General features: G+C 39.8%; 1 protein-coding gene across 4 annotated transcripts in view; it reads left to right on the plus strand.

Moving 5' to 3' along the window:
• The window catches only part of ADAMTSL3 (ADAMTS like 3), a 179,968-nt gene that overhangs the window by 6,518 nt on the left and 146,541 nt on the right, over nucleotides 1–26,909 (plus strand). For 3 of the 4 annotated variants that reach the window (XM_042039651.1, XM_042039647.1, XM_042039649.1), the window contains exon 2: nucleotides 1,490–1,581. In XM_042039651.1, the coding sequence (XP_041895585.1) occupies nucleotides 1,490–1,581 (92 nt within the window). Of the gene's footprint in view, nucleotides 1–111; nucleotides 247–1,489; nucleotides 1,582–26,909 lie in introns of those variants that run through there. The other variant, XM_042039650.1, reaches the window with a different exon arrangement.

A 26,909-nucleotide genomic window follows, 5' to 3' on the forward strand; every position in this document is an offset into this window, starting at 1 on the left:
CCGGCCGGGGCCGGGCTGCGGCGGGCGGGCGGGCGGGGGCGGCCCGCTGCCAGCAGCCTGTAGGACCTTGGCTGAGGCGCGGCGGTGGGCTGGAGCCTGGCGTGAGGGAGGGGCCGCCGCTCGCGGGGCAGGATGCTGCATCCCCGGTGCCGTGACAGACGAGGCTCTCCCGTGCGCCGGCGGTGCCCGGCCCGCTCCCCGCCGCCCTCCCGGCCCCGCTGCGCGCTCCCCGCCGCGCCGCTCCAGGTGGGTGAGCTCGGCGGCAGCCCCGGGGCAGGGCAGGGCAGGGCAGCCCCCGGCCCTCTGCCCGGAGAGGGCGGAGCGGGGGGCGGCAGCGGTGCTGGGTGAGGGTCGCTCTAGGGGAGGCTCCGGCGGGGCACGGGGCGCTGGTGCTTGTCCGGTACTCAGGCCAGGCACCCGCACCTGGGAAATACCGGAGCCTGGTGTGTTTGGCCACTTGGGTTTCTCGGCAATGCCTGGACAAGGGGGGGGGGGGGAAATAAGAAGTCTTCTTTTATTGCAGAGTTGATACTTTTGAATGACAAAAGCATCCAGGAGCGCTAAAGATTTTGGGAGGGAGGGGAACTCCAGGATGTTTTTGGAGGGAGAGAATAAAATGCTTCTTTCTGTAAGGAATCTTAATTATGTTCAGTTGACAGGTGCAAGAACTGTTTGGATAGATGCTTTTCCTTTGGGATGCCTGATTTTTTAGAAAGGAGTACTTTATTTGAAGGAGTATTTTGCATATACTGTGGGGCTTGGCTCACGTGTGGGGTGGTGGCTGAGGGGAGGGAGGGCTGTTTGTGTGTGTGTTGGGGGTGCATGAAACTTGCAGGGTTTTGAGATCACTCGTGTAAAGTATGGTCTAATAAGGTGCGTTGACACAAGGAATTAACAGAATTAGTAGTATTATTACATGATGGGGTTTTTTTGGCAATTTTAAATTGGCAAGTCCATGTTGGCTTTGTAATTTTGATGATCACTAAATTGATGTCTTTTTCTTTTTTTTTTTCTGAACTCTGATTAAGCCCTGATTGTTTAGTCTCTGAGCTGTTATGATCAGAGTTTTCAAAGGCAGTGCAAATGACTGCTGAAATCCCAGGGCTGGGCTCTCATCTTTGAGTGGGTGAAAGTGCTGGAAAGTACATCAGAAATTCTATGCTCCTTGGATTTTACATTCTAGAGATCAAGATGGAGGGATTCCCAATTTGATAAATTCTCCTACATTCAGGAGATAATCAAGCTTGTCCCCTATTGCCAGCTTCCCCAAACCTCTCGTTTTGGTCCTTTTCTGTTCCCTAATTGGAGCTGCCTCACCCTGCAGGCTGTGCTCATGGCATGCGCTGCACGCCTGCTGCTCTGGCCAGCACAGCTCTCCAGTGTTTGCATTGCACTGCTTCCAGCAGCCGGCCCAGTTTGCTTTAGTCATTGAAATTCTGGCGGAGCCCACTTGATTTTGTTTGTAACTTGAAACAATTTCTCTCAGCAGAGCCCCAAGGCATAAGGATGGCCAGCCCCAAAGCCACTGGGCTCTCCTGGGAGATCACTTGGCTTGCTTTTGCTCTCTGTGCTCACCTACAGGTAGGTAATGAACTTGTTGCTGTTGTCGTTCCTGGTCCTCTCAGGTGATATTGCTGCACACTTTGCATGGCTGTTTTTAAATAGAAAACTGCTGAAGGGGCTGCACTGTAATTAAAAGGCTCCCAATGAGAAGATTTTCCTTTCACCAAACCTTCAAAGACATCAGTGTGGGAAGTGAACATTCTCTGTCTTGCTCAGTATGTTGTACCTGACTTTACCAAAGGGTGGTGACCAAAGGGAGATCTTGCCAGATGTGTAATGCCATGGGTCTTTCTAGGCAGCACAGCTGTTCTTTGCCCCTGGGAGTTCAAGCACCTGATAAATGTTAAGGTGTACTGTAAGGGACAAACGTTATAGAAATACCTGGGTAGAAACATCTAAAGCATTTGGAAGTGGGAAGGCAGGGAAGGTGGCCCAGAAAGGTCTTTGCTCCAAGTGTTCAGTGAATACAGGAACCACGGAGGAAAAACCATAGATGCCATCTGATCTATTGCCTGACACATGAGCCTAATCAGTTCCAAGAAGTGAGTATTTCAAGAAATATGGTGTGCTGGCGTGCCACAGAGATGTTGTTATAGTATGTCATTCTCCATACGGATAGTTCCCACAGCACAAAATGTTTCAAGGATTCTTCAGTCTTAAATACACACAAATCCAGAAATCCTTAGAAAAGGATGGCTAAATAAACTGAGTTTTATTTTTTAGAATAAATAGGAAACTTTTTTTGAAGCACTGCAGTAGTTTTCAACAAAAAAGTGAAGTCTTTAAATAAAATCAGTGTTGATGTGTTGCACTGTTTGTGCTATTGCAATGTGGAAAAATGGAGCGTGGTGTGCTGGGCAGTATACAAACATACATCCTGATGAATTTTGAATTGAAGAACAGTACAGCAGGCAAAAGTGAAGTCTGAAGGAGTATGAAGAACTGAGGAGGCTGCACTAGACAGCTGAGTAAGCTGTGGACTTTGAGGTGGACTTTGAGGTTCGAGGTGGTGGGAATGGGGCTCCAAGGCATCCTTAGTAGCACAGCTGAGTGCTCTGTGTGCTGTGAGTGATTTGGCAGATGATGAACACCTCCTCTCTGTGGATTATGGTTGCAGCTAACCAGTACACTGGTTACTTGAGTAAAGAACTTGCCATTAAAGAAAAAATTCACCTCTGTATTAATTGTGCAGTAAAACACAGTGCATTCAATGCATGTCTGAGCAGACAGGGCCACAGTGGGATCTGCTTTTTGCCTGCATGTTTCTTGTGCAAGGACAAAAATGTTACAGATTTGCTGTGCCTGTTCAGCTTGTATTTTTGTGTGCAAGCAGTTGAGTGGTGCTGTAATAACCAGCCCTATAAAACACTCAGAAAATAGTTTATGAAGTTCCCTTAATAGTTCTGTTCAAGAAGAGAATAGAAGCTCGGAGAAGGGAAATGTCAATTTCGTTTTTGGGCCTTTTGGTTATGAAGGGACCATTTTTTTGCCTTTACAGTATTTTTCTTGTATTTTTTCTTTCATGTTATTCTTATTGCAGAGCTGGAACCAGTAGTGGCATAGTTTCCTCTTCTCCACGAATGGTTTGGCATAGCTTCACTTGTCTCTTTATAATAAAAACAACCCAAACACATTGTAGTAATCAATTGGCTATTGTGAATAGCTTTATGAACATTTCAATCCAGGTCAAATTTTATGGTCTTGATTGTCCTTTAAAATACTGTAATCTGTTTGGCATATTTGAGTCATTAGCACTTAACCCCAATCTTGTAGGCGGCCTTTTTGCTCCTAAGGTTTAGGTGTTTTATCACAAATTTAGGCACATTAAAGATATTTTATATTATTTAACATAACATTTTTGGTATCCAATAACCATTAATTCTTTAATTGGTTGCTTGGGGCCATACTGTATGGACCACACACAGCCATTTTACCCTAATATTGTACGGTAACTTCCACTTCTGTTGTTTTTGGCTATTAAAGTGCTTATGTCTGGAGCTAATCAATTAGAAACAATTGGATGCTGGGCAAGGTCACAAGTCTATGTCATATCACTTATGTGCAATTGATTAATTTCATCCTGCTTGAGGCAGGTACAGAATAAAATAATGACCATTTAAAAAGAATGTGGTGGGAATGTGGTATGAATGTAATGCAAAGAAAACTTTAACATGAGAAGTTGTGAAAAAGAGGTAGCTGTTCCTGAGAAGCAATGGAACTTAACTTTGGTTATAAGGGTCCCTTCTGATTCTTCACAGAATGGTAGCAAGCAGTGTGGTGTTTAGCTGGGCTCCAAAATTATCTCTGCCCTTGCAGATGTGCTGTGTCTCAAATTTGACAAAATTCTTTTGTCAGTGGCAAATTAGTAGCTATACTAGTAGCAAATAAAACTAGTAAATTAGGTTTCCTAGGACAACCCAGGGAACAGTTTACCCCTGAGCATTGCTGAGCTGCCTGATTGGTAAATCTGCTCTGTGACCAAGAGCAGAGACATAAATCACTCAGGAAGAGATCACTTATGGGTAAGCCTTGGCCAAGTATAGAGGTGACCTTTTCTCCTATGTGCCAATATAAACGAAATTAATGGAACTGCATTAGTCTAAAGCCAGTGGTAATACAAGCAAATCTGTATGTTTTTCTTGAAAACAAAAAAGATACTCCTCTATCAAATGATAGCAGCAACATGGAATAATTAATTGTTTCTAAAGATTTAAATGATGACTCTATTCAAAGAAGTTACTGTAGTCTACAGATTATATGTATTTGGGAATGTTAACTATATCCCTAGACTTGAATTTATTGTTAAATATTTGGTAAAAGGCTCCTAATTTCTCCTCACATTGTAGCAGGAGAGCTATTAATTCCACAGATTTTAGGGGATGGTTAAGCTAACAAAGTAGAAGTGTCCAAGTCCAGTTCTGCTATTCTGAAGTGATCTCTTGAGTGCATGTTGTTTCGTATTGGTAATTGAAAAGGCAGGATGTTCAGCCTGGTAACCAATCTTTCTTAACCTTGTTGATGGTATTTTATTACAGCATTCAGCTAGATGCTGTTAAATTTGTTATGAAATGTATGCAGGACTGTATATCTTTATGGTCTTACTAATGGATTACTGGCAGGAAGAAATGATGGCTAGCAGATTTGTATGGGCAAATATATATCAAGAATTTTACACGTGGATTCATTTTAGATTTATTCTCTGGTATGTTGTTTTCAAATCGGGAATATGCTGATATTTTTGTAGGTTCCTACAATCCAAATGAAACCCTCTACAAGTCAGTACATTTTGTCTCCAAAGACCATGGCTTTGGTAATGTGTGCAGAGGGAATAACAGCAAAGACACCATGTCTGGATATTTAAGAAGCATTAGGTCTTGGTTTCTGTGGAAGGGAAAGTTTCATAGGTCATATATTCATTCAATAAATTGTTGGTTGCTTCCATGATTTATGTTCCTGCAATTCCTGCCTGTATTATGGTCTTTTCTAACTATCTGTGATATTTTGGAAATGCAGGATATACATGCTGAAAACATTGCTGTCTTCAAAATGATTCTGCCATAACCAATCTGCCAAAAACTACCAACATAGTAAATGTCTTTAAGGCTGAGCTTTGCAAGGCCAAAAATCTGGTGTCCATTATAAGACCTAGTGGACTTGGAGACCATCTTCATGGGAAACCTTTGGATTATTGTTTTACAGTCACTCAATGTATTGCTCACTGATGTCCAGAAAATACATTATGAGCTACGTGCCCTACCACATCCTTAAGTCTCCAGTAACCTTGATCAGAAATATCAGGATGAGATTGGCAAGTCCTGAGTTAAATCTGAAGCAGTTTTCTGTTTCTGTAGGCAGGTGGCAATTCTGCACCCATCTGGAGTTTTGCTATCAGCCTCAAAAGGCCTGTGGTTTCATTCTTAGTGTGAAGATTGAGTTGCTGCTTCTAAAGACAAATAACACATCTGAAACTGTGTGCAAGTATTCTGATTTAAAATATTCATTGCTATTGACAAGGTTGCAACTCAGTGACTGCATTACCAGAAAACTTACGTTTAAGTTTCTGAACGTGCTTTAAATTTATGACTGGTAATGATTGCTCAGCCAGTGCTCATAGAATCTGAACTGCTGTTACCCTCAGTTTACAATCCAAGAGTGGAATTGCCTGAAAAATTGATGCATGTGTCTTGTGACTTGAGACACAAACTATGTATGAATACTTTTTAAAATGTAGTCATAAAAAATTAAAGTCAGCTATGGGAGGTGACCAAGAGTACAGATGTCATCAATGAAGGCATCCCTTTACTCTCCAAGTTATTTGTTACTATGATAATTTCTCATGAAGTTACACTGAAAGTTGGACAGAAATTCTCAGATCAGTTGTATGTAGAGCTGCAAATTGTTGTTTCCAAGACCAGATATCCAAGATTCTGGCACATTTAGAGAAGCCTTAAGAACAGGAATAATATCTAACAACTGCCAGTGGCTTCTAATTTCTCTTGAAAGAGTAGTCAAGAAATGAAGGAATGGCTCTAGGATGATCTTTGGTTTCAGAAGATACTGGAATGCTTAGTCACTGATAATTACTCATTCAGGTCTGCTTTGTGCAGCTGGGTCCTTCATATTCCTTACCAAATTGGGGCATAAACAGCTCTGAGGTGGCAGTTCTGCACGGTGCACCAAATTCTGTTCCTGCCATTGCATCACACAAAATGTACATGATTTGTTGTACTGATATTAAAGCTCTTACTTTTCATCCAAAATTCAAGATTTAGCCATCCAAAAGAATGCATTTTGCTTCAAAAGTATATACATTTTAAAATCTGAGTCCTTTTTATTTGCTGTTACTTCTAGAGCCTGTAGGGTTCACATATTTGTCTTTACCTTCGGTTTTTGGACTTGAAGCTTTTCTTTAAACAGTTCTGCATGTTCACCTGAATCCCCAGGAGCTCTAATGTGGCTTGCAATGAAGTAGTAAAATATATTAATTTCAGTGATACTAGGAACAGAGTCTTAATTGTGCCTCTATAGTTGTTTGTACTGTAAGTCTCTCCAAGGTATATCATATTGTGCAAGTGTTGTACTTTAGTCAAGTCTGTGTGTCATCACAGTTTTATGCAGCTGATAATACTGATGGTAATTTTGTGGCTGTGAACAGTCCAACACCGTCACATTTGAACAATTCCAGTGCAATTCTTATTAGGCAAAATCTCTGCAAAACAGAGCCAGTTTGTGCATGGTCAAAGAATGGATTTGTTTTTGAAGTACAGTTTGATAGTGAGCACAACATTCCGGAAAGGACATTGGATATAGCCATGGCAACTCTGGAGAGGCTACTGAGACCCACATGGGAGCTGTACAGCACTGCAGTTCTGATATGCTCTGTGCACTCACTTTATTGTCAGTGATAGACAATAACTCCTTTAGGTTTTGACATCATGCACATACCTTTCCTCCCCATAAGGGGAGCACTTGATATTAGCTGAAGGCTGTAATCTGTCAAGTGCTCTTGCATTTAAGGGTCAGATTTTCAAAATGCCCTCACTCCAGCTTGTAGGAGGAAGGACAGTTCTGTGAGCTCCCTTTTGGATGATGACAGATAGAGAAGGATTTTCAGAAGGGTTTGTGGAGTCTTTGTTTTGATGACTTTCAGTAAGACTTGAGACGTTAAATGCAAACACTGTTAAGTACTCAATTGCATTGGTTAAGTGCTTAGCTGGATTTTTTCAAAACAAGGTAAATTTCAATTAATCTAATGGGAGCCAGGCATTAGGTGCCTTAGGCACTTCTGAAAACTCTGGCTAAGTATTTTTCATCATATTTAGCTGATTAAACCAGAACTTCCACCCTTAAAATTCTTTTGAAATAATAGGTTTCTGGTGTGTAGATTCTAGTATTTGAGTGCATATTTGATAATATTTAAGAAGTGCAAGTACAACTGTCACATGTTTATAAAGGGAGGGCAGTTTTTGAGAACTTGGCCTAATAAATCCCTTCCAGGCAGCATATTACATAAAGTGTTTAGCAACAATGTTATTTCTGTTTCTAATTTTGTATTTATTAGATTTAACATCATTATGGAGGGAAAATGGAAACAGTATTTTCAGTCTGTTTTGAGAAATGTGGTTTCCAAGAATTGTCAGTTTGTCATGCTTCTGGATGCACTAGAAACACAGTGAATGCAAGGCAGCTCGACAAAATTGTGAAATAATATTAAAACAGCATTTATGATTGCAGTTACTAGATTGTTGTTGTATGCTAACTGTTGTCATTGGTGTCCTGGTGGGAGGTCCCAACTGGTTAATGAGGCTGATTTGTAGCATTAAATAAGTGGAAATTTTGTTTATATGTAGAATCATGTATTTCTGTGTTTATGTAATGGCGTTTTTTTCTGTCATCAGGTGCTTTGCCAAAAATCGAAGCTGCTTAAAATTTACAGGATGCATCCTGTTAGTGCATGCAAGCAAAGCAGGGTAACATTTACAGTGTGTATGCGTGAAAGGACCTGTAGAGGCTCACTGCATAGTAAATCAAGGTGTAAAGAGGAGAGTTTTAGCTGCCCGATCTCCTGCCTTTTAGAATCATAGAAAAAAGATGGGCGTGGACACACCTGCACTGCTACAGAGTGTGAAGAGTGAGGCATTATGTTTTCTCAGTCCCTGGCAATAAGTGTTTCCTGGCCTGCACCTTGCTGAAGCTCTGAGAAGATTGCAGGAACTGGCTTTATTCCCAGCTGGCTGATTCAGCAAGAAATTAACTAACTCCAACCCCCCTGGTTTTGTTGCAATTTCCCTGCTTGTATACGTGGCTGTTTGAGGCCATCTGCTGGGATGGAGAAATGGGAAAGGATGGGTTCTGGTTCCGATAATTTCAGATTTGCCTCTTCTGATGGACATTTTCTTTGCTTTCTGAGCTACTGCAGCCTCTTGTGGTGTAGCAGTGGAAGCAGAAGGCTGAACATCTGTAGACATATAACAAATGAAATATGCTAATATATGATTTGGCTTCCTCTCCTGAGAGCCTTCTCTTATTAGATGTTTTCAAGGTCTCATTACTCATTTGGTGTTTTGTTTTCTGGGGTCTTCAAATACTTTTAAACTGTTCCCTGGTTGAGTAACATGGATGTTGGCTGAAAAACCCAATAGCACGGTAGTGTCTTCAGTATTGTCTGCTTGCTAGGTGATATCCTAGTTGTAAACTGCCAGGTACATGTGACATATTATGGATTCTTTCAGCTGATCTCATCAACATTTCTTTTGAAAGCAGGATGGAGAATACATCTGTCCCTGGAGAGATGGGCTGTGTGTGCTGTATGCTATGTTGGGGATTTTGCTAAAGCCACTAACTGATGAGACTGCTTGAACAGGCTCTGGTTTTGTCCCCTGATTTTATAACTTTATTTATATAAATATAAGGTGCTTTATGTGGCTAACAAATTACATGTTTCCTCTAGACTGGTGACTCTCAGGTAAGTCTTTTCATAGAACAGCAGTTAACAATCTTGATTGAACGTTAGGAAATTACACGAAAAGAAGGTGTAAGACAAAGCAAAGAGTTTCATCCTTTCACTGTATGAATTTCTGGTTTGCCTGTGCTGTGCACTGCATACAGTTCAGATCCCTTTATGAATGGGGGGGGAAAGGTTAGGCAGGAAATCAGCTGGTAACTTTTCTTTCAGTGTAAGAACTGAGTGCCTTTAAGTAAAACTGCTACAGGGAGATTGAAACAATTAAAGGTGGCTTTCTTCCATGTAATGGTATTTGGCACTCCTTCCCATACTTTTTGAATAGAAGGTTACATGGATTTCAGGGAAGATCCACTCCATAACACTATACAGATGAACCCCAGCAGGCTGGGAAGAGTGAGGCCAGGAAAGGATTGCAACATTCTTGCTCTGGACATGCTTTTTGGGTCCAGTTGTTGGCTGCTGTTGGAAGCTGATAGACTGCATTGTTCCTTGGTCTGAACCAGTTCAGCTGTTTTTTAGGTCATTTTGGTGTTTCTTGGGGCTACACTTGAGGATCATTGAGCTAGAACCAATTCTAGATGTACTGTCAGTTATGACTCACAATTTAAAAATTAACAAAGAAATGCATTCTCCAAACTCCAGGAGTATCTGGAGGATTGTCCTGGACGTAAGAACTTGCTCTAAACCTAAATGGGTGCCTACATTCGGAGCTTTTTTGTGTCTGCCTGAAATATTTTTTTATTTTTATATTGTTATTAATTTTTTTCATGAAAAAACTTTTAGGATGCTTCTGGTATATTTTCAAATGCTAGAATTTTAGAATGATTTTTAAAGTATGCAAGGAAATTCAGGCTTAATTGCTGGAATAGCTGCTTGTTTTTAAACAAACACTAGTATTTCCTTGAGGAAGATAAACAGAGAAACAGCTTCTGATGTTTTACTAAATATGGCTTGTCTTAAGTTCCACTTTCATGATGTGATTAGTCCTTCTGTAAAACACAAATATTCCAGATATTTTCCCTGCACGAGAGAGCACTTGCCTTCCCCTCAGTGTGAAGCTGCACACCCAAATGCTTTTCCCGTTTCCTTTTCCTCCCTCTTTCAGTTAAATTTGGAACACAATAGGTTTGTTAAAACTATAAGGAAAATCTCCAGAATGCTATCTCAGTGTAGGGGGTTTTACCATGCAGCTGTTTATCTTCTGCTAGGAGGGAGCTATAAATGTACTTTTAATGCCAGGAGTTGGGCTTAAAATGCTGTTAGTTATCTGGTGGGAATAGATTTGAAAATTAGTAAGCAATTAGGTCAGTGGGCAAATACACTTTACTTAATGTTGTAAGTCTCATGGGCCTTTCCAATATCCTGTTAGCATCACCTGTTCTTAACACTCAACCTTTTAAAGCTTTTCCCTTATGCAGTGTGACAATGAAAGGGAAAATTTTGTTTAACTCATAAATGAAAATTAATAATAAAATGTTAATTTAAAACCCCCCAACTTGCATGGTTTCTCCAAGGGAAACAGAGATGTTCTCAGAACACTAAGCTTTTCTTGGAGAAAATTTCTTCCTGTAGATAACCATCTTGAGAAGGGCCTTAGTTGGGATAACAAAACATGCGGGTTTTGTTCTGATCTTTTGAACTTGCTTGAATTATGTCCTTAGCAGACATCAATGATGTATGTGTTTGTAATTGCTTATTTTTCTTGCTGAATTTAGACCTCTGTAAGCCATCTGTAATGTGTCACATAAATGCCACTATTTAGAAATGGGGGAAATGTAGGAACTGTAAACTTTCTTTTTCACTATTTCAAATGTTAAGGCCAATCCTTGAGAGCACTGAAGAAAAGACCTAGTCCTCTTCAGCCATACTGTTGAGTATCTCATCATGCCTTGTCTGCCAAAAGTTCACTTTAAATCAGTGATAGTATGAGAGCTCTTGTACTCCAGAGGCACAAGATCCTTCATGAGGTTGCTGTGCCACAAGTGAGACCTTATTCTGTAAAATTCAGGCTTTCTGCTTCAACAGTACAACATTCTGCACTTGAGTACCAAGTGAAGTCTGCAGGCACTTTGCCTGCGACATCAGTGGGAGTTTTTCTGGAGTAATACCTGCCTATAGGAAGCAAACTGAGGCTGAATTTAATTAGTGCTAAATAGCTGGCTATCATATTTCCTGTTGTGTTGTGTGAATCAGTCCATCTCTTCATCATAGAACTGCTAAGGACAGATGGCATTTAAAGTGTTGCCTGCAGCTGTTTTCTTGAAAAATGACTGTATTTGTCTCTCTGGGAAAAAAAAAAGAAAAAGTAGATTTAATAAAGATAATTTTCCTGTTGCTTATAAACTTTGCAAAAGTTGAAGTGCATTCCATTTTTTTGCATGTCACTTTTTTACTTTGTGTGTCACTGAAGACCTTTTTATCAGGGGTTACAGTCCATCCCTGCTGGCAGGAATTCCTCTGAACTGCAGTAGAGGGAAACATCAAAACTGGTCCTTAGAGCACGTGCATTGTTTTTCAGGAGAACTGAAACAGAACATGGAAACTCACTTTTTAAAGATCAATGTGGCTTTTTGCCAGAATTATTATATTCAGAAGATGTCTCTGAACCTTTTGAGGGGTTGCACTCTCCTCCTGCATGGTACAGTTCTGAGAGTGAAGAGAGGGAGACACGAGCTCACCACCAGTGAGGAAGACAGAGCTGATTTTTACATGTTAGCAGCATTTTGTCTGTGCATATGAAAATTGACATCATGGTGTAGGAATGTTGACCGTGTTTTGCATTTTGCTAGCTGCACTTACTGGAAAGCATGTGTTTCAAAGGGAGTTTTCAATTTTTATGTCTTTGCTTCCATAATAGCCCAGTCTTATTTTGAATGTAGACTTGAGCTATGAATAAAATTTAACTCATGGAGTAAGATTCCTCTGGCACAAAATGTGAATGAGTTATGCAAACATTAACCAGTAATGTACATTATTGTACATCAGAATAGTCAAAGCCAACCTTTAGGTTCCACTGTTACCACTCAAACGTGTCTTACTCTGTTTGAGAATGCCTTACTCTGAGAGTAAGGATGCTGAGTTTGGCTTTTCTCTCAAGAAAAGCTGCAGTAAGTGTGGAGAAAGCTTAGCTGGCTGCACAAAACCAACCCTTTGGTTGTGGGAAATTTCCATGAATCTGATTTCTTAGTTCCCGATGGGTCTGTGAAGGAAGGGAGCTGAGAAGTGAAGAAAAAAGACTAGCAGCAAAGAAAAAGTGGCACTAGCTCTTCATCTGGAGAGTAATCATTCAGATAAAATTGGCAAAATTCAATTAGATTATCTTTCAATAACGTGCTGGCTTCTCTCTTCGACCTTCATAATCCAATTAATTTTCCCAGAGTTATACACTGTAGAAAGTTGGCAACCCATGTTTCCCATGTCATCAACTCTATCCAGTCTCCTGAGAAAGAGTTTTCTGACTGCAACATCCTTGCACCTGTTAGTTCTACCCCAGCTCTTCCCAAAATCAGACTGCTGTGAACACCTTCATGTATTTATTCCATGTTACTGAAGCAATTTATTGACTTTAATAATGGGATTCCCCAGCTGACAGGAGACAGGCCCAGTTCCATTAACCTGTTCTTGTGATGAAGGACCCAATTCTTTTTTTCAGTGTCTTGGATCGATTTGAAAGAGTTAGACATCTGTATTGTGAGAAATTACATCTGTGTCTTTTAGTGAAATCCAAAGTACCTAGTACCTGTTAAACAGTCTATGCCTTTGCCTGCAGAGAAAAGTTATCCCATTTTCTCACAAGGAGCATTTAACAATCCCAGAAAAATGTAACTCTCTTCTTCAGTGGTGCTGTGCAATATCTCAGTCCACTGCTGAAATGTTAAACTTTGTTCCTATGTGCATGCTGTGTGGAAATACCTGCATGTGTAGCATCTGTGATTGCACTAATGAAGTCTCAGGCAAACTGAGATTGTCTTTAGTTGAGTTTTAGTCTGAACTAAGTTTTAGACAGCTGCAGGTTCCTGATGGAATCTGCCCTGCATACGAGTTAAAGGGCTGCTGCATAAAACAGTGATTTACCCCAGCACTACTTTTAGTTGACAAATTAGACACAATCAGAGCTTTTTTCACAGCTAAATAAGGATATGGGTCGATTGATAAAAATGAGGAATTATTCATGTTGAAGGGTGATGCATTTTGCTAGGCTGAATACCTGCTCCAGGGCTTGCAGTGGCATGATTGGTTTTGTAAAATAGGGGCCTGATTCAGGATCTCTTTTGCGTTGGAATTGACTCTTGGAATAAAGTAGCTTAGAAAAAAATCCTGTTCAGAGCTCCATGATTAATATAATTTAGGTCAGAAATAATATATGGAGCACCTGAATAGAAATAAAATCTCGATTTCTCAGGACATTCTTGATTCTAATGGATCTTGCTTTCAGAAATGCATTACTCTGTGCAGGTATTTGTGTTGAAACTTGTCAAGTTCTGTTCCTTGATACTTGTTCTATTCAGCTTTTAAGATGCTGGTGTGGCTCATCTGTGTCCATTCCTCTTGCTGGAGGGCTGCCCTAGCCAGTGCAGTTTCCATGGGCTGGCAGCACCAGAGGATCTCTGCTGCAGAAGGGATTTTTCCCTCTGTGGATTTGTGGGTGAGGTACTCAGCTCTTCCCCAAGGCTCTGGAGCTGCAGGGGCCTCTCAGTGGGATCAGTGCTGGCTGCTGTGAAGGGCACATAAGAGCTTGTGTTTTTCAGAGTCATGTAAGCTGAATGGCAAGGCTCTCACCTAGCTGTTATTTTCCTACATCTTGGTAATGTTTACTTTATTTTTTTTATTTGCCAACTGCAAAAAATTTAATGATTATTCTTAATATTTCGTCAGAACATTTCCCCATAAACAGCTGTACTTCAGATATATCTCAAATATTCAACTATTAATTGTCACGATACCTACCTGTGACTTTTATTGTTTATTTCTAGAATCTGATTTCAAGGATGGCAAGAACTGTACAAGCTTTATTGTTAGGGGTGAAATTTAAACTTTATTGGGATTAAGTGTTTAATAGTATAATTTGCTGCATGTGTTGCAGATACAAGCTGCTATGAATAGATCCTCTGTAAAAAAAAAAAAGCATTTGATATGTTATGTATGGACTTAAATCCAATATGTTGTTATCCTTAACTAAAGGAAATTATAAGAAGAGATTTACAGGGAAGGGTTTATTCTATTAACTTTAATTTCTTTAAAACTTTTCTCATCTGAAGTTGAACTTGGTTTCTGTATTTTGACTTTGTTTAAAATGTGCCGTACATAACTTCCTCTGTTCCTTGAATATTATTCTGAAAATAGTACAAATTGGCTGTTTTTCATCTACATGAGAAGATGAAGATACAATTAGTAGCAGTAGGTGGATTATTTATTTAAGTGGGGTGCCCTGATTTTCTATTTGTCCACTCACAGTAGACCTGAGGAGTTGAGCACACGGTTTCCTGTTACATTACTAGATTTTTTAAAAAAATGTAATTTCTATACCTTGTAAAGAACTGGAAGGGAGCCTCTTGCTTTCCTACATGTCTTTGACCCCCAGCCTCCCAGGAAGTAGTAGTACAGAGCACACTGATTTAGAGTAGGCACTGGTTTGGATTCTAATGGCTTTTAGGTAATAAAAATAGGAATGGTTCTGTGTCTGTAAATGGCAGAAATGAAGAGTCTTGGTCTATTTTGAGATTTAGAGACCATATTAAATCTTCTTGGCATAGAACTTTTGACTGGGAGATTTAATTATTGTCCCATACTTCCTTTTAAAGTATGTATCTGCTTCTTTGAGGGTTTTATATAAGTAGGTAATCAGGCTTTTTTGGGGGGAAATTGGTTGCATTTTTTTATAGGACAATTTGCAGTCAGTACCTTTGTTATTAAAGCTGGAATAACTCAAAATGAGGGAAATTGCTGCATGCATTATCTTAACTCTAGGAAAGAAAAATCATATAGGGAAGGGATAAGTCTCACTGAGTCATTTTTGAATGGTTTTCTGCAAGAGGACAGAAAATTTTAGCCCTTGTGCAATGTGTAGGATTTCCTTCTGCCTTTCCACCAGGAACTATAAAAAGGTTGTATAAAGACACAGAATAATTACAGCCTGAGTCAGGCCAGCAAATTGGCTTTTTCACTATAATCACGATAAAAGAACATCTTTCTTGGCCAAAAGGACTGGGCTATGAAATAGAGATGTTCTGGACTGATAATTCCAAGTACAGCCAATCTTGCAGAGAAATACACAGGTTAAGATTAAATTTGGATCTTGTTATTTAAAATGGATGCTGTTTAGGCTTCTTATAATAGCGTTTTACTCTGTGTAGGGTGCAGAGGAAACCAGGCCTGTAAAAAGTGCAAATGAAAAGAGGAATACTGCCACAGATAACTCCAGCATGGCTTAACAGTGAGACTCTTATTGTTTGCAGTTTGCAAAGCAGCAGAGGATGTGAAGAAATGTATAATTATGCAGGATAAGAATAGATCAACTGAATCAGTAAGATCACAGTATTTCACACCACTGCAAGTTCACCAGCGAAGGTTCCAGTTTCAGCAGTTTCTGGTGTCATGGTTGTCTTTAGGCTGAGATGTCATGGATGTATAGGGCAAAAGGAATCTTCTGCAATTAAATAAAAGGGCAGATGAATTTATTTCCCTCCCTTTGCACAGTCCATTGTTCTTGGATTCTGTCTGTATTTTGAAAAGTCTTAGAATGCTAAAGACAAACATATGAGAATCTGGAACCATGCTAAAGCTTTAGATACTGAGCTGTTAGGGTTGGCCTCCGAGCTCACATTAGCTTGTACTGGCAAACTAAGAGCTGACTGCGGATAAGAAAATTCAGGGGAGGTTATTGCCACAGATCCTTCCAAAAATGCTCAGGAATAGTTGAAAAATATTCTGTAGGAATAGTGCCCCTCTGTAAATCTTCAAAATTAAACTGTGCTGTCGAGAATTCTGTTTAACCTTAAGTGCAAATGGTAGTGGTAAAAGAGCAGCTGCTAGATATAAGAGCGGATGATCTTGCACCACTGGTTAGACATGAGGCATGTACTGGGGACTCCACATTCCCCCTTCCCCTTGCTGGCTTTAGAAGTAGTGAGCAGAGTATCCCATGTCCTACAAGAAGCATGACAGTTTTTCAAAGGCAGGGTCAAAGGGAAAGGAACAAGATTATGTGTACTCTTTTAGAATTCAGTATATAAAAACTGCCTTCAAAAAGCTTTTCCTTAGTAGTCATCCTACTTCTGAGAAAAATAGTGGTGTTTTCCACTTGGCTGGAGCAGGAGAGGCCGAAGGACTCGCCTTCTAAAGGATGTCCATGACACTTAGAGCTGGTGGCTCATTTTGCATGCAAGGCAGATGTGTGAAGAGATTTGATTGTACCAGCAGTAACAATAAGTCAGTTCCTCCACAGCCTTTACTGGTCAAAGCAGGAGGGTTTTTTAGTAGCTTAACTACAGTCTCTGCTTTGTGTTCAGCTGTGGATCCCTAAGTTTCAGCTGCTGGTGGATTCAATGAAATGCCAGGAACTTGGTACCTGCTGAAAAGTTATCACCTCCTCTAGTCAGCTTCTTCAAACTGCTGCTAAAGAGAAGGAGACAAGACCATTTATCCTACTATCCATCTGCTATGCCATCGTAAATCCAGCGTGATATTGTGGAGTAAAATTATTCTGTTAAATTTCCTGTAGAAAGATAATCACAATTGGAAAGCAGTGCATGACTTATGTCTCAGCTTGTCTGTCCTGGGAACTATCCATTGTACGTACACATCTGCTTCTGTACACCCACACAGGATGGGAAGATATTCCTCCACAGGAAGGTCTTCCGTTCCCTCAGAATGCAGGTGGTATGAATTGGCAAATCATGGATTGTGGATGTGGGGGCCAAGTTCCCAGAGCAGTGCACACAGAGTGAAGCAATTCACTCAGCTGCTCGGATGAGAATACAAGATGAGTGAGTAGGAATACAACCACGTGGCCCATCTTTCTGTGTTCCTTCTGTGATAACTGTTTCACTCACTTATACTTGCTACTTGCTGCATTTGAAATCATGACCATTAGAAGACTAAAAATGCTATGTAATGAGATCAGTCGCAAGAAAGACACCTGGTGCTTAAAATATTTAAAGAAAATGCAGAGCCTTTAATAGGGCATCATACATTTTTAAATTCCAAAACTCTAGACAATGTCTTGCCTTTGAATTACAGATGTTCCTAAGTGCTGTCCATTTTTTATCCTTTTTTTTGTTCATTGAATGCTGTTCTGTAATCACCTGGATAATTTTAAAGTTGCTTAATGAAATTTCTTTGCTGGAAGTGGAAGATGGGTGACCAAGTTGTAGTATTGAAACTATCCTGATTAGAGCAGGCACCCTGTTCTGAATTAGCAGTTTCTATTTTCATTTTATGTCTGACTGGCTCAGCTGTGTCTTTTAACATTTCAGCAATTCTGGTTCATTCAGAGGATTTATTTCATTCTTTCCAGCAGCAGGGCCTGTGTTTATCTTTTCTCACCTCAGTAAGAGCCCTTTCTCCTTCACCGTATCAGCCCTCCAACATTACTGTACACATTGTATAGAAGAACAAAAATGAGTCATTAAACTAATGACCATTAGTCTTAACAGTTGTCAGTGAACAGATGCCTGCAGTGCCTGTCATGTGAGCTTTTAATTGCTCTGGGGTTTGCTGCTAAAGCAGAGTAATCTAAGTAGTGGCTTATTAGTGAGTGTACATGTGAAATGCTGTCAGTTAATGCTGGCAAATGAGTTGTGACCAGGAAGGGAACAATCTTCAGATTAATGGTATGTCCTCTTACACAGTTGCACTATTTGCTTTTTGTTCAGTTATTGAACCTTTGTTTAGTTAGTGTTTAATTTTTAATGCTGGATAGTGTGTCTGGCTCAGTGCAATGCACAGTTAAAATTTTGCCCTGCTTGAGATGCTTTCACTGGCAAGAGAGAACGATGAAATACACTTGAACAACCACCCTTTCTCCCCTGCAGAAAGTGAGAGGAAACTGAAAAACGGATGGATGATAAATATCAAGACTGGCATCACTGGATTGAGGGAATAGTTAAGCTGAGGTTTAAAGGTAGCTGAATTAGAGTGCTTGGAGAGCGAGTCGTGGTGTTTGAACAGTGGACCTCAGTCTGGGAAACCATTTCAGCAGCAGCACCTCAGGTGGGAATGATGGTACTGGAAGTTACTGTCAATAATCTCAAAGTGGCAGATGAATGATAAGACAAAAGTAATTTCTTAGGGAAAAATGGCTTACTGTGAAGTTGCATGCTTTGCCTCATTGTTGGTGTATCAGAATTCCTGACACCAGTAAAGCACAAAAAGCTTTAAACCTTTAGAATATTTGCAGAAATGCATTTGAGACTTAGAGGCTGCGTGCCACGAACAGTTTCTTTCGGAATTTCTCTTTAAAGTCGTGCTGAAACAGGTGTGCACACGTGGAGGGCGCTTGGCTGAAAGGCATTCACCTCATGTGCCTTATTAATAACCTTAAACCAACATTCCTACAGCAGAACCGTGACCATTTAACCGCTTCCTTATTGTGAAAATGTGCCTGACCAACTCAATGTGTAAGACTGCTCAGTCCATAAACCCTGCGAAGGGACTTATTGCAGTGGAGAAAGAAGAGTAGACAAAGAACTGGGTTAATATCACTAAAATTATCAGAAGTAGTGGAAAACTAACAGTGGAAAAATCACGTTTTCCTCACCATGTGTTAAATGCATTCGTGTGCTGAGCTGTTGGAAATCCTGAGTGAGCTGGGAGTGAACATCTGGCTGGGGCATTTCTCTACAGTCTGGTTTCTTCCAGGTGAGAGAGGTTTTGTCAGCTAGAGGTAACAGAGAGGAGAACTATTTTGACTATTTACACTCTTATTCAGGGTGGTCTGTCTTCTGTAAGTAGAATTTGGGGATACACCCCCCTCCCCAGCCCCTCTTTAGAGAAATGTTGACAAGATGGTAGCAGGCACTCTCAGTGCTCAGCTGAGAAAGGTGGCTGAAGAGCAGTGTTAGCCTAAGCTCTCCTGTGGTCCTTACAGGCCTATTTGGTCATTGAGAATCTTTCTGATGGTAGATACTGATTATCAGAAGCTTTCTATCTTCCTGATCTGTCCAAGTTGCTTAGTTGCATGCCCTTTGGGTTCTCCTACTTGAGTTTGGGCTATTTTATCTTCAAAAGAGTTGTGCCAAAGATGTATTTTCCTGCTGAGAAATATTATTTGAGTTCTTGGTGGCTGAGACTTCGCCTCTTTCCAGGTCAATTTCTATTAGGAGAATTTGTAGTCATTTACAGTAGCAGAGCAATTCCATCCATTTCTTCTACCTGTTTAGTTTATGATAAACACCACACTGTTGCTGATGACAATATTGTATAAACAGTGTGCAATGAAGAAAAATTACTAGTGCTAGGGCAGCCTTTTTGGGGGCTGACTCTTTGCCAATTTTTCCCTGCCACCTGAACCAGAAGCAGATGTACAGAGGTTGAGGGAGGGAGAAAACTCCCTGTTATCAGCAATGAAAGGCATGACAGTGTCCTGCCATATATGATAGAGTCACTGTTCAGGTTTCCTCACGTGACAAAATCTTTGGTTTTAATTGCACTCCTGAACAACTTTAATATCAAAATCTCCAGCATTTAGCTCTGAAGTGTATAGCGGTTTAGGATTCTTTTTTTTCCCCTAAGTGCCGTGGTTTTAATACCATTCTATCACCCCACACATTTCCCTTCTTTGTGTTTTCATTATGCAACAGGAATTCTCTTAAAAATCTGGATCTGCCACTAGTTCTAGCAGGTGTTTGGCTTCTGAGTGCCAGAGTTTTTTTCTTCACGCAGCTTATGGATGAGAATTTCACTGCCCTTAGGCACAATTTCAACTGAAGTATATGAAAAGCATGTTACTGTGTCAGTTCAAATTATATCACTATTAAAGAAAAAACTCAAAAGGAAATTAAATATAAATAATCATACTAACATAACATAACATTAATAACATTAAGGTTATAATTTAAATTAAAAAGAATTGGGAAAATATGAGTCAGAAGTCCCAGACTCTCCTGAGAGCAGCCATTGTAAATGAGGATATTGACAACTTTGAGTCACACAATATGTCTTGATGAATAGTACTACAACACTGGAGACTATAAGAACTAACTGTTATATTTTAGTTCTGTATAATATATTGTGTGGGAGCTAAGTATTGTGTGAAGTCTTGTATCCTACTTTCCCTCATCCATATCCTGTTTATCTGATGGTGGCTAACACTCTTTTGAGGTACCCCCCAGTGTCCTGGGTCCCATTTTGCTCAAATATAAATATACAAATTGCTACCACCTGTGTTGCCTTCCTTGGGCTGTTTAGACCTGCACGTAGAGAAGCTGGTCATATGGAATGGAGGGTGTTTTTCCTTAAATCCTGGGTCCTGCTGTCACACCAGCGTGGGCATGTCACTGTGGCCAGATGAGAGCAAAGAGGCATTTTACAAGTACTGTGCAGGATTGTTAACAAAATGGTGCCATCATGTCTCAGCTGCCCAGAATTTTTTCTTTGTTAGTTTTTAGGAGGATTTTTTTTTAGCTGCAACTTTTGGTTACCTGAGAGCACTCACACCTTTCTTGTAACCTTTCTTCAGCAGAATTATAGTTATCCAGTCTGGATACTGTGAAAGGGGATGAGAAGGAAGTAATTTATTAGAAGAGGGTGATGTTGGTCTTGCAAGCCAACTGGGTGTTGTTTATCTCACCAGGAAAGGATTAGGCTGCTACAGCTTCTTTTTCTTCTCATAAGGCCTCTATTCATCAATTTTTTGTGGTGTTATTGGGTAATCCTAAGGTCTATGTTAATGCATGGCCTGCCAGAGCTAGGGGGTGTCTTGGCCCTTCATGGTGGAGGCTTCTTCCAGCCACTAAAGGAATGACCCTGTATCCTTCCTCATTTCATTTTGCTCTTTCCTTTGTTCCTTAAGCAGTGTGAATCTTCATTCAGTGCACGTGTTGATTTGTTGGGCTTTATAATCCAGCTGCCTCTGACAGTGATCCTACATAGCCTTAAACTCTGCCTCTTTCTTGCCTTTTGTAAAGAAATCTGCAGTTCCTCAATGATTATGCTTCCAGTCTCCTCCAGTATGTAACTGGACCTGCAATCGTGGTCCTAGACAAGCAGGATTGTCTGTTTCCTGCAAAGGAGTGCAGTTGTCAGCAGCTTGTAACTTCAACAACAACAGCAAAAAAATCCTTCACCACATGGTGTTCATGATAAAGGACACTAACAAAATGTCCTGGATTTTGCTGCACGGAGTTAATTTTCCACCTGGTAGCTGGTATAGTGCTGTATTCTGGATTTAGGATGAGAATGATGGTGTTTTGGTTGTTGCTGAGCAGTGCTTTCACTAAGCTGAGGCTTTCCATCTTACACTGTCCAGGAGGCTGGGGGTGCACAAGAAGTTGGGAGGGGGCACAGCCAGGACAGGTGACTCCAAGTGGCCAGTGGGAGGGATGTCCCATACTGTATGGGATCACACTGGACAACAAAACTGTGGGAAGTTGGCCAGGGGTGTGTGGCTGATGCTCAGGGACTGGCTGGGTGGCAGTGAGCAAATACAGAGCATTTCCACTAGGCATCACTTGTTTTATACATTCTTTTATCATCATTGTTTTCCTTATTTTATTTTCCTTTTTTTTTTTTTTTTGTCCTATTAAACTGTCTTTATCTCAGGCCAAGAGTTTTACCTTTTTCCTGATTCTCTCCCCCATCTCTCCGTGGGGGTGAGGGAATGTCTGTGTGGTGTTTAGCTGCCTGTTAGGTTAAACTGCAACACAAAACTTTAAAAAAGTATTGCAGATTATCCTGGTTTCTTTGCTAAGGATGCCCATAGTACTCTTGTATCATACTGTTTTTCTGTGGTTATTATGAGAACCCTTAGAAACTGTCAATGAATAAAAGATAGAATTCCATGAGAATATGCTCCAATAATACTGAAAGGACTTTATTTATGACAAGAATTTTACCAATTTTTAGGTTACTATGTAAGGAATAAAAAGAAGGTTTTGTCTGGAATAGTGGAACATACAGTGAAAGAAGTGATGTAAAAAAAAAATCTTTTTAGACCTATGTCTGTCTTACAAGATTTTAAAAAGAGGTTTAAATTAGATATTTTCTCAGAGGTATTTTGTCTCATTTCCAGCTATTCCTTCCTTTTACTGTTTCCTCACAGAGAAGAGTTGATAAAGGGGATTCAATCTTAAAAAAAGAGTGAAAACATCCCCCAACCACTCCTATGCCCCCAAAGCACAAGCTTGGGGGAACAGGCAGGTAGAAGCTTTCCTCAGCAGAATAGATTGTTTTATCTACATGCTGTAAATCGCTTTTATGTTGGATCTAAACATGGCTGAGCCCCTTCCCCGTTCCCCAAGGCTAAGCTAAAGACTTGGGGAAGTAATTGGGTATTGTATTATTTTGAAAGCAGGATCTGATCCACAGTCACTAACTTTCTGACAATAATTGGAAGTGAACTGCTCTGGGGTTATCTTGTCTGGGTGCTGAATTTTTCCCCTTGGCTCTTATTTGTACAAAACTAGAGAGAATTGAGTAAGCAGTGTTACTCACAGACCTTACAGTAGGTGTTGTATTGCAAGGGATGTCATCCTGCTGCAGATGGATTTGGGCCCTGGTTCTGTAAGGATGGCACTGGCAGCTTTGCCACTGATACCACTGGGAGAAGCTTCAGTCTGCTAGTGCTGCTCGTTTTAGAGCAAATTTTAGGTCGTGTCTGCCTAACACAGAGTTTAGAAGAAGCTTCATTGGAAGAAGGAAAACTTCAGGGTTCATATTTCTTTTATTAAGCTGGGGTTTGAAAGTAAATGAAGTTTTGGCTAAATACTGCTGCAGCCTTTCAGTGAAATGTTTAATCTTTTAGCCAGACAATAGCAAGAGAAAACATAAGTAACTGTTGATAAATATCCAAAAGCTTAATCACTAGTATAAATTTTAGAAGGTGCAGAAAAAGATTTCAAAATGTGTTGATCTCAGTCTGCAGCCCAAGCTATGCCAAAGAAAATGTATTTACATTTAATCAAGAAAAATGGTGGAAGAAATGTCCTTTTGAAAAGACTGAAAAATAGGATCTGAATTAAAAACGAAATGATCTCCATTATTTTTTGTTTCAGTGTTGGCTTAAAGTTGTACAAACCAACAGCCTGAAGAAAGGTTTAGGCTGAGCACTTTTGTTCTGGTGACGTGATCTTAAGCACATTCCAGTCACTGGAATGACTCCTAGTGCTTGAATGGGCACAGGATGGTTTGAGCAGCAGAGATGATGTAGGCAGTTGCTTTCTAGCAGCTGTGAATATGATTATAGTTACAGCTTAGATTCAGTTTTCAGTGATAGACATTTGAAACAATAGCTGAACTATCAGTTTCTAAGTTGCTTGCTGGCAGCATTTTCCTGTTCTGGAAAAAGGTGGCTTCTCCAAAATGTTTAAGAATTGTCTTTTGCTTATCTTTGTATGTATCTTCAACGCAGAGGCACATTTTTCCAAGCTTGTTTTGTTTCTTCATGTTCAAACAGGCCTAGAATGAGAGATGAGAGGAAAAAATCATTAGATCTGGGCTTAAATCAGACATGTCTTAAGTCTGCTTTTAACTAATACAGAGCATGCAACATGGAAGAACAATCCTTGAGTCTCCCACTAATTCTGTCCCCGGCACAGCTTTTGACTCAGTCTTTCAGATTGTCTCAGCTGTGACTTCCCTGATGAAATGTGACAGCCAAGTTCTTTTCAGAGTTATTCTATGAAGAAGTGCTTGACTTCAGTTCAGCCAAGTCCTCTTTCATTTTTCTAGGAGAAATGACATTTATATTTTAATTCTGATTTGGAATGCTGGCCTCTTAGTTTAATATTAATAATTAAATAATTGGCCTAGTCTGCAGAAATGCTAAGCTGCTGGCAGCTTCTGTGGAAACTCGGTTCACTAGCAGGGTCTTTAAACGTTTCAGAGTGTCTAGCATTAGGAAGCTGTTTTTGTAGATCTTGGCCATGACAAAAGCTAATCTGACTCTTACTAGATATTTCTTCATCACGATTGCTTGCTCTGGAGACATCTGAAGTTCTGAACTGTTGATGTGACATTGTTTATCTGCAAATACACTTTCTCATGTTGTGATGAAGCTGGAGTGCTGTGCTCTATCTAATATTTTTGTGTTGCAGTCCTTGAAAATCCATTAAACTAAACTGCTACTTAGCTGCTGTATTACTTCCCTGGGGCGTAAATCAAATGCTGCAGCAGCTTAGGAGACAGATATTTAACTTGAATTAAATGGGAATACACACATTTTGGTATATGATTGGACTTGCTGTGCATGTTAATCTGGCAAACATGTATTTACAAGTCATTAAGAATGCAGATAGTTTTTCTCTTCTTGGTTTTCCCGTCTTTTTTCCCTTAAAATAACAATTTTGGAAATGAACGCTGCCCATTTTCTGCTTCCAACAAGAACTAATAAAAGAGCCACAAAACAATGGAAAGCAAACTGCCTTTGCTGTATTTGTCTTTATAGAATTTACTTAGGGCAGGGTAGTGCAGTTGTGCATAACTGTAAAGCTTTAGTTGATTGGACCTTTTTATCTTTTGTCTGTGTTTCTTTTTAAAAGGAAGATATTGAGGCAGGTTCAGGAAGAACATGGTATTTGTCATTTTCAGCGTTTTAAATAAATCATTTTGAAGCTTTCATCTGCATTACTCCAGTTTGCTCTCATTATGCTCCCAAGTTTAGCAGGGACACAGGCTTAGTTAGGGAATGACTGATTTAAGTCTAGGTAATGTTTATGTGTCTCAAGTGTACATAACAGCAGAGTTCTTACTTTTCTCTGTATGTGCCTGTTGGTGCAAAGAAACTCTAAAATTAAAAAGTCCTCTGTACCTGAAATAGTAATGTTTTACTTCTAATTATGTTCAAGTCATTTCTTTGAGATATTAAATCTCTGTTTTCTCGCCTTCTTGACCTTCACAGCTCAGATTTAGTAGAAATCTCTCTTTCTAAAGCTGTTGCTGTCTATATATAAATATGGAACAATTACTTTCAAGTCTCCTGGTGGCTATGATTAAGCAGAATAGTAGCATGCTATAATGAGGTTTGGTTGAGCTTTGTCTTGGCCTTAGTATCAAATTACCTCCAGGAACTGTAGACTAAACGAGATTTTTAATTTATCTGAAATTACAATAGCAGTTTAAGTCCTTGGATGAAATTGTTTCTCTCTAACTTGGAAGGAATGACCAATGATTAATATTTATAATTTTTTAGTAATAGGAAAACTCTACAGTTTAGTGATTGCCCTGATTTGGTAATTGTGGGTGAGCTGGATGGCAATAGTTAACATGAATCCTGGGCATCAAGGAAAAAAAAGAGCAGTTAAAGTACTTTGCATTGTGTGGTGGTTTCAGAGTATGTCCCTGGGATTCCTTTTGGGTCAAATGCAATCAGAAGTTGTGCCCCAGCAGCACCTACTGTGCTCAGTCACTGGGAGATGCTCAGCTGTGTGTGGGCATTCAGTCCTTCTCAGCTGTGCTACTTGCTAATGGCAGTATTGGCTGGGAAGCACTCACTGACCATTCCTCTTACTCTCAATAATAAAATAAAATCCTCAAATCCAACAACTCAGGCAGATGCTTCTAGTCAGTGTTATATGGAGAAATGAAACTGGGCAGCAGTAAAAACAACACGCAGCTCTTGGTGGAAGGAGATCTAAAAACCAGAGGCTTGGATACAGGCAATACTTTGTGTCTTCTGCAGTTGAAAGTGGAAGAGTAATGTGGTCTTTCAGCACTCAGGTGGGGAGTGGTGAGTGAGGAAGCAATCACAGCCTGAGATCAAAGCTGTGCCTCCAGCACAAGGCTTGAATAAAACCAGTGCCATTTCCCACTTCCCACTTATGCTGATAGTTCTCCTTGATCACATAGGCAGAAAGATGTAGCACGGAAGACTTTGTTTTTTTCAGTTTCTGACTAATAAGTTACATGTCCTGATCAGCTAGAAAGATTTTCAAGCACTGATCTGTTTCCAATTTTTGTATTTTCATTTTTGTCAGTAGGTAATATATACTTTCTTGTTACAGGATATATTCATTTCAATGAATTTTATGTGATTAGTATTATATCTGCTTTGGGTACGTTATCACCTTCTACTGTCTTCATATGCTTAAGATCATAAAAGCTGGTTTAAAATGCCTTTTCTAAATCTTAAGTGTACTTGTAACTTGAAACATTTAATTTAAAGCTATTGAGATTAAACTGGCCATTAAACAGACTGAAAACACTAGCATGAAAGGTAATTGTTTTCTGAAACTTGCACTTACAGTCTTTGCTTTAAAACATGAATTTATATCAGATTAGCTAAGTCATTCAGAGATGATCTCAAATATACTGTAAGCCCACAGACTGTTGAAATTTGAATTATGTTTAAGCCAAAGTGCCCATAGAAATATAAAAAGCCTCATAAGAAGCATTGGTAGATTCCTCAGTGGGGAATAAAATGGACTAAGTAGAAACATTTTATTTCGTGTTCAGTACAATGTATGAATGAAAGTGCATTGGGAACATGCAGCTTACTTGAAGGTATCTGGATCTAGAGGGTAAAAATGTTTTTCTGCTACTTTGGTGAGTGAATACAAAAGAGTTCTTAGAACATTTGAAGATTTGATTTTTAAAAAATTCTCAGTTTGGGTTGTTTATCAGATGTAATTCCTTGGTTTCAACATTGGTTGCCATGACAGCTCATAGCATGTTCTTAGTGGTGTTGTGTTTTTTTTTTTTTGTTTTTTTTGTTTTTTTTTTTTTTTTT

Source organism: Corvus kubaryi, unplaced genomic scaffold (assembly GCF_017639235.1).
Source record: "Corvus kubaryi isolate FWS band 111438036 unplaced genomic scaffold, C.kubaryi_AGA036_p1.0 37394, whole genome shotgun sequence".
Classification (NCBI taxonomy): Eukaryota; Metazoa; Chordata; class Aves; order Passeriformes; family Corvidae; genus Corvus; species Corvus kubaryi.